General features: G+C 42.3%; 1 protein-coding gene across 1 annotated transcript; it reads left to right on the forward strand.

Moving 5' to 3' along the window:
- Positions 1–795: 795 nt before the first annotated feature.
- On the forward strand, positions 796–2,090 carry LOC310781861 (fermitin family homolog 1-like). The gene is made up of 2 exons (XM_083642493.1): positions 796–913; positions 1,706–2,090. Exons 1-2 carry the CDS (start codon positions 836–838, stop codon positions 1,877–1,879), a joined length of 252 nt encoding a protein of 83 aa, XP_083498619.1. The 5' UTR covers positions 796–835; the 3' UTR covers positions 1,880–2,090.
- The last annotated feature ends 6,592 nt before the right edge of the window (positions 2,091–8,682 follow it).

Consider the following 8,682-nt stretch of genomic DNA (forward strand, 5'->3'; position numbering starts at 1 on the left):
TGAAGAGGATCCTCTTCTTTGGTTTTAATTTAGAGGAGAGGTGTTTTGCACGATATACTCATTATTTTAGGGTTAGGGTTAATTTAGCTCTCCATTAGTTTAATGAGAACCACAATCAAATCCTCGTCCAGGTCATCTCCTCCCAAAAAGCCCATAATGCAACTTGAGTTGAGTTGTACATCACAAGGAAATAAGAATAAAATGTAATTCCTGATTATAAGAGGTTATTATAAAACTTAGATGTATTAATTGTATGTATGTATATAAATAAATACAGCATAAAATGTAAAACCTATTTTCCAAATGCATCTATTTCATTCAAAATCGGACTTTAACATCTACACCAGTGATACTCAACTTGTGGCCCGGGGGCCAGATGCGCCCTGCGATAGGGTGCAGAGTGGACCCCCGACCATTTTCTAATTCACAATGAAAACTAATGTTAAATAAAGTTTGACTGAGCTCCAGCTAAACTGTCAAATACCGCCTTCTGCTCACCACCAAGGGCACGTATGTACTCAACTAACTTAAGTTAACTTAACTAACTATTCTGAATGCACAAAATTATCATAGTAAACTCCGACTGACACCCCCAAAAACCTACAATCCGCTACAGAAAAATGCATATTAATCTGTGTTTACTAACTGGCCCCTGGCCTCCTGTCATTTTACAAAAGTGGCCCCCGGGCAAAGCAAGTTGAGTATCCCTGATCTACACCATCTAATTTCTGAATAGTAATTTCAGACATCATTGTTTTATGTGTATTCCAGATTCAGAGGCAGTAAGAAGGATGATATTCTGGGCATCTCCTACAATCGTCTGATCCGTATCGACATGTCGACTGGCCTGCCTGTCACCACCTGGAGGTTCGCCAACATGAAGCAGTGGAATGTCAACTGGGAGATAAGACAGGTGAGGGATGGTTGCCTCATATGCGATGATTTCACCTTTTTTCTTCATGCAAGGCAGGAGCCTCAACAGAGAAAATCAAATAAATGCCTGATACGTTACAGAGCACCGCAGGAATGAGTCCAGAAGACGTGGATGTTAGCACTTCCGGTTTCTACGTGTAAAAGTCAATAGGATTTTTGCATGGGGATTTTGGTTAAATGTTTGAAATAAGGTCTCTGCTTAACAAAAGTATGTGAAACAGTGAACTTGATGTTCAGCAAATTAATCTTCACAAATGAGGACCACTTTTATGATTTTCTAAGTGTATGCGGTTTTTTTACGCGATTTTCAGAAAACGCTTCATAAAGTCATAAACGTGGTTCTCATTTGTGAGGATTATACATTACATTACATTACGTCATTTGGCAGACGCTTTTATCCAAAGCGACTTACAATAACACATTTTTGTCAGCAATAGAGCAATCAACTATGCAACACAGTCTACAGCTACAACTTCTGAAGGAACAGTGGTAAAGTTTAGTTTAGTTAAAATACTCTCATAGATTATCTCTTGCTCAACACAAAGTTAGCTGTTTCACAAACCTTTGTTAACCACAGACCTTATTTCATGCATTTAACCGAGATTCCCATACAAAAACCCCGATGACTTTTACACGTAGGAACCAGGAAGTGCAGGGACGTCTAAATAAGCCTACAAAAATACATGATCCCTGTGGTACTGTATTGCAGAGATTGGGCCATTGCAACACAGGACTGTGTGTTGAGAATCACACGATGCATTTGCTCTTCCAGGTGGCCATAGAGTTTGACCAGAACGTGTCCATAGCCTTCTCCTGTGTGAGCTGTGACTGTAAGGTGGTGCACGAGTACATCGGCGGCTACATCTTCCTCTCCACGCGATCCAAAGACCAGAACGAGACGCTAGACGAAGAACTGTTCCATAAACTCACTGGGGGCCAGGAATGAGAGACAGGATATCATGCCTTTGATCCTACGTCTGTCTCGTGTGTAGATGTTACAATGTGAAAGTCACACATTCTTCTGTATGATATATTAAAGGGGCAGACAGTTTGAGCAATGTTTCCTGCAAGAGCACCAAGACAATGTTGTTGATGTAAATAACTAGTAAAGACAGATTTGGATGTCCATCTCTCAAAAGTTTGATGGCACGATTTCTATAAGAATTAAGCCTTGTTTAATATTGTTTCAACATGTGAAAGTTTTTTTTTATGAAAAAAACATTAAAGGGTGTTTTTATATTTCACAACTTGCTTCGCATTAGGGACTGTTCGTTATTTAATCCCCCCCGGAGGGATTTGGAGCTGTGACCCTTCTCTCTTTTTTTATATTTTATTGTAGCTACAATTTTCAGAACCTGGGAAAAAAAACAGACTCAGACAAAACAAAAACAAAAATATACATAGCCTATATCAACATTCCAATGTTACAGCGTTGTGCTATCTGCCGCATCAAGTGCTTATTGTGCTTGTAAGAGGTGTTGCTTATTGTGCTTGTAAGAGGTGTGCGTGGGATGCCATGCAAGGGGTCCATGAAAAGCCAGTTGGGAAAGTTACTTGTCGCTTTCAACCTTGTATAAGTAGGCCAGAAATCAGTCCCAGATAGCAGAGAATTTCACAAGAGAATTGGTCCTCAGGAACCGGAGTCCATACGTATAACCAAAACCATGTCTGTCAGCCACAGCTTAAAAGAAGGTGGAGAGGAAGACTTCCACTCCTTGTGGACCTGTGCACCTCCTTCCTTGAATGAGTCTCTTGGCGACAGTCATCCCCTGTGTCAGAGACTGTTGCACAGCCGCACTGAGGAGCAGAGAGGATTCCGAGCAGCCGAAGATGGCGAGTTCCGCCTCCGACTGAAGGGTTATTTTATAAGCCTCACCCTCTGACGCCTGACACCTATCACATAGTGGTGAGACAGAAGGGTAGATCTTGTGCAACCTGGACTTGGAATAATGAAGACGATGAGTGACCTTAAATTGGATCAGCTGGTGTCTGCTGTTATGCAAACTTATGGAGGGTATTGTATTTAAACAGATTCTGCATAGTTTTTCAGAAAACAGTATCAACTCTGAATTCCAACATGCATAATAAGGTGGGTTACTCAACATGTACAGCCTTACAATTAACAGAAGACTGGTTAAAACAAATTGATAGAAAGTTAATGGTGGGTACTGTACTGCTGGACTTCAGTGCAGCTTTTGATGTCATAGACCACAATCTATATTAGGCTACTCATCAAACTATCTGCATATGGATTTAAGACCTCCGCTATCAATTTGATGAAAAGTTACTATTTAAACACATCAACCCATTCTGACTATTACTGTATGCAACCTATGATAACTGTATAGCTTTGTTCCCATTGATTGTAAATCCCGCCCCTAGCACAAAATCAACGTTACTTGACTCACAAACGAACTAACAGACAGAGATCGATCTATAGTCCCCCCTTTTGTGGAGGACAACAAACCCGGCAGCTCAAAGTCCGCTCAGATGAACCATGGACTGTTTGTTTGTTGTGAAAGTGTTCCAGACTCCTCCCACTCTGATGTGTGTCCAGAGGACCAGCTGTCCCACCGTCAGCAGGCAGAGAAGAAGACGATCAGTTCGTGTCTTTGGTTGATTTGATATTTGCAGCGTTGTCATGGAGACGAAGACGCTGTTGCTCTCCATCCTTCTCTGGACCGCCGCACACGCCGAGGTGTCAGGTGAGAAGGGGGTCGACAGCCAATATTCAATAATCTTTAATCTCTGTTTCCAAGCCAAACAATTCAAAATATTCACCGTTTCCCTCAGAAAGTTGTTCTTGGTCTGGGTGGAAAAGTCTCTGAAACAACATGTAGAGTAGACCATCACATACATAAACATCTCCTCCTCTCCTTAGCCAGAGTGACACCCCATTTACAAAAAGAAGCCCAAAACAATCAACTGTTTTCCAGACTGTTTTCTGGATCTGTGGTCCAGAGGAGAACGTGGATTTCTGCAGCTTAATTATGTTACAGTCAAATCTGGACTCATGCAGCTTTAAAGGATGAGTTTGGTGAATTTTGGACCTGTAATTAGTCTTTCTAATCAGACAGCTTTATCACTGAGCGTTTCAGTAAAGGGGCTAAATAGAGATAAACACAGGTAAGAACAAACACAGAATATAGTTTTAGATAAAGGTCATCATCCTTCCTCTTGACACTAGCTCTGCCCAGGCTGGTAATACTGACTCATGTACATATTGTATATATTTACTCGATTTGATTGCACTTGCAACTTTGTGATTGTCTTTAGTTATCTTCCTACTTCTTATCTCTGTATATTGATGTGACTGCTATGCTGCATACAGACACTAAGACAAATTCCTCGTATGTAACTTGCATACTGTGGCAATACAAGTGATTCTGATTCTGATTTTAATTTAGAGGAGAGGTGTTACAGGACGTTGTTGTTGTTGTTGTTGTTGTTGTTGTTGTGGTGGTGGTTGTGGTTGTTATTATTATTATTAATATTTTTTATTTGTTTTTGCCATGGACATGAATTCACCTCCCAAAAAGTCCTCAAGTGTTGGCATTCTGCCAGGTGAACAAAGGACGCCATGTTGTGTCCACTCCACTCAGAGACTGAAGGTCATCCTGTGGTCTGGTCAACATCAGATATCCACTCGCTTGTCTGTCTGTGGTCCAACATCTCCAGGACGAAGAGAGGAGTTGTATAGAGCAGCGGTTCCCAATTCCCGACTCATGGCCCACCACTTGGAAATCTGAAAAATATCTGCGGCCCACATGTGACTAGCCTGGTAAACCAGCCGGTCACATGACCTCACATTTCATTTCGTTCTACCAGACCGTCTGGCCTCAAGCTTTCACGCAGTGTTTGCAGTGGGTGGAAGTTGGGCGGGTGTACTCGCCTTGAAAGACAACTCCTTCAGCCAATCAGCGTTGGATCCAGTCAAATCCGAATCCACTCGGGAGAACGGCAAAAACAACTTTTCCCCGGAGAAACTCCGCTGTTGCATACTCCTGTACTTGTTTAATTGTTGACTCGTTATTGAGTCTATTTCTGCAATAACTGCACTTTATGGCTGGTTAAACTAGATGAACGTTGACGTTACTGCTCGAGGCTAGCTGACAGGCACGGAGGCAGCCATTAGTGTTTTGCTAGCGGCATTCCTGAATTGGCCGGTCGCTGAGTGGCTAGTACGCTTTGCAGTTTCTGCAAACACCCTCCCAGGACTTGAGACCAGACAGAACAAAATGAATTGTGAGTTCACGTGACAGGCTGGTTTACAAGGCTAACATCTGAGCGTAAACAGTACGGACCTCAAATAATGTGTTCTCAGAGCATTTTTTATTTTAACGATAAAAGGAGCTGTCCATCATCACCACACAGAAATCACTAAATGGACCTATAGAGGCCATTTACACCTGGCACCAACATGGGCTTTCTGTGATCAGATTGCAATCGGATAGTGCTTGACCACATTAACCTGATTGCATTTACAATTGGTATTAATGTGTCTCCAGTGTCCACATTGAGATCCAATTGTGATCTGTTCAGGCAAACTCCATAGAGAGAGAGAAAAACGGCAATGACTGTTGATGTACGTATGTGGTTTGAGAGGACACATTGCATTTACACTTGTGTTCGTTGTGGTCACAATGCATCCCTGAGCACCTCCGGAGGTGGTTTGGCGGATGGGATCCCAATCCGTCCTCAATGTGTCTTGGGGGCATTTACACCTGTACTTTCAAGCGGTCAAGCACTATCCAATTGCAATCTGATCACAGAAAATTGTTAGTGCCAGGTGTAAATGCCTCTTAAGGCACCTTCACATGATAAGTGGTCTGCACTTTTCTCATCGAGAGGTAGAGCGATATGTGAGCGGAGCGCACATCTGCAAGACAAGAGGTGAGCAGCGGCATCTCCCTGATTCTTCTCCTCTGATTGGTTGCGCTCATGAAAGGTCAGCGATAAGTTAGTCTCGCTGGCCAGCCTCCCCTCCCGACCGTGAGAGGAGTCTGGCGCCGCAGGTCTCCATAGTGGGATTGCGATGGGCGGCGCTTAGCGGCAGTGCCCTTGTAAAATAGTTTTCAACAATCCAACTTGCCGTTGTCAGCGTGTAGCAACGAGCTAGCGTGTAGGTTTCTGCCGTTAGCTTGCTAGCTAGTTAGCGTTGTTGTTTTCACAGGGCACTATTTACAGCGACACACAGGGAGGAGGGAGGGGAAGCCACTCTGATTGACATGGTCGGAGCCAATGACAGAGTTTGTAATAAGCGGAGAGCGGACATCCGGCTGCCACCGAAACAGTCGCTCCAATGGGAGAGATGTTTCCGTTGCGCCAGACTCCTCAGACGGAAGGGAGAGGAGGCTGGCCTGGCCAGCAAGACTAGCGATAAGTAGCTCAGCGTTTAGATATTTTGAACTTTGAGCGCAGAGCAAAGTGGAAAAATCAAGCTGTGCGCGTCGCCAAGGGTAGCGCTGCTGCCTAGTTGAGAAGCGCCACTCTCCCCCATAGGAAAACAATGGGACAGCGGGTGCAGAGCTGTTTTACCGCGGATCATGTGTAGGTGCCTTTAGTCTGTCTGCAGTTTTGTGTGTTATTCTTTGTTCTTTGTTCTTGTCTGACAAATCCATAAATCAGATCAAATCCACAAAATGGCGTCCTTTGAACAGCTGGCAGAATGCCCACACTTGAGGGCTTTTTGGGAACGAAGACGATTTCGATGAGGATTTGATTGTGCTTCTCTGGCGAAACTAATTGACAGCTAAAATCTGCAACACCTAAAAGGTTGAACTGTAAAATACAGAGTTCAACGAAATTGAAGGAGCAAATTGTATTTTGTGGGCGTGAATGAAGTAAATTGTGAGCATGTGATGTTACAGTAAAACGTGGACTCCATTTTCTTTGTCTCCAAATGGCCACCCGGGCCGTGGGCTGCGATGGACCATAGGCAAGCTTTCTTTGGGTTTGACATTCTGAACTCATCAAAATTGTTAGACCCTAACCCATTTCTTTTCTTTCACAGGGTGCCAAATGAAAGCAGACATTGCATTCTTGCTGGATGGCTCAGGCAGCGTACGATCTGGCGAGTTCAATTTGATGAAGACTTTTGTGAAAGATGTGATCCGCTCTTCACCGGGAACAGATATACGGGTGAGATGATGTTCATAGTGCCAGATAGCATGACTCAAAGAATTCATTCAAGGTCCAATGTTAAATCAAATGAATGATATCATAACATACCATAATGCACTTCTAATTCTTTCAATGCCTAATAGCACTGTGTAATACATATTTCACACATTTGTCTTTTGTCTTTTTGCAGTTTGCAATCGTCCAGTTTTCATCAAAGTCCACGATCCATTCTTACTTTAATAGTTTTCTCAGCTCTGGATCTTGTGAAACTAGCGTTGATAGTATTAAGCAACAAAAGGGATGGACTCGCACGGCTGGAGCCATCCAACGGGTTGTGTAAGTGCCTTCGCAATGATAATCAGTGTTGGGCAAGTTACTTTCAAAATGTAATATACTACATATTACTAGTTACTTTCATTTGAAAGTAATAAGTTACTTTACAATATTACTGTCTGTGTAGAGTAACTGGTTACTTATTACACTACTTTTGCATTACTTTTACCAAAACAACAGCAGCAGCAGAATGACATCGCTGCCCAGGAACATCCCGAAAAATAATCTCAACCGTCTTGAAGTCAGTGTAAACAATCCAAAATTCAAAATGTTATTTTTTTCCTTTGTTATTGTCATCTAGGTTATTTGCATTAAAAAAACAGTTTGATTAGGAAATTATTATTTATTATCATTTAAATATGTGCTTTGTTTTAAAAAAAAATCACTCAATTTGTAACTTGAGTTACTTGACAAAGTAACTGGTATTATATTACTGAAATCCTATAAGTAATAAGTAATATTACTGAGTTACTGCTAAAAGTAATATATTACATGTAATATGTTACTTTTGTAATGAGTTACCCCCAACACTGATGATAATGTACCACAACTCCCAGTTCAGTCAGGACCACTATATTAAAATAAACTGTAATTGCCATATAGTTCTGGGACATCTCTGCCCTTCCATGTGCCTACAAGGAACGCCGATAAGGCACAGAGAGCAGCAGCACAGAGCCCCTGAAACGACCATACCAGGCAAACCTCCCTGGCTCTCCATGCACTTACTTGGAAGAGCCACCAGGAGGAGCTAGCTGTGCAAGTAGGAAAGTCAGTTAGACTAAAATGATTAAAAGGGGGGCCAATCCATTCTATAAAGATTGGCGGTTGTTGATCCCTAATAAATCCAAGCAGCAACTGAAAGATTCTGCGAGGAGTATGATAACCCCCCAAAAATATGTATTTATTTAGATGAATTATTAATGATTTAGATTAGATTATTTATTTTAGATTTACCCCTGCTTGAATGAATCAACATCCTGAATCAACAGGGAATAAATCCCCACTACAGAGCCAGCCCAGACCGCCATCCTGGGAGTAAAACTGTATGTGATGCAACCAGCATGTTGCAATTCTCCTTGGATGCTCATGCTGCAGAGCTCTTCTGGTTCAAGGTGAGCACTCAGCAGCACGCTGACCCATCCTTGAAAAAGCTTGGCAAGATCCCAAGATGATCTTAATACAAGGGAAATTTTAAGACCTAAAACATCAGAATCAGAATCAGAAAGACTTTAATGATCCCTGGGGGGAAATTGGGAAATGAAGCTAACTAAAGAGACAGCCAGGGATGTGCAG

Source organism: Poromitra crassiceps (assembly GCF_964638095.1).
Source record: "Poromitra crassiceps genome assembly, chromosome: 9".
In the NCBI taxonomy this organism is placed as follows: Eukaryota; Metazoa; Chordata; class Actinopteri; order Beryciformes; family Melamphaidae; genus Poromitra; species Poromitra crassiceps.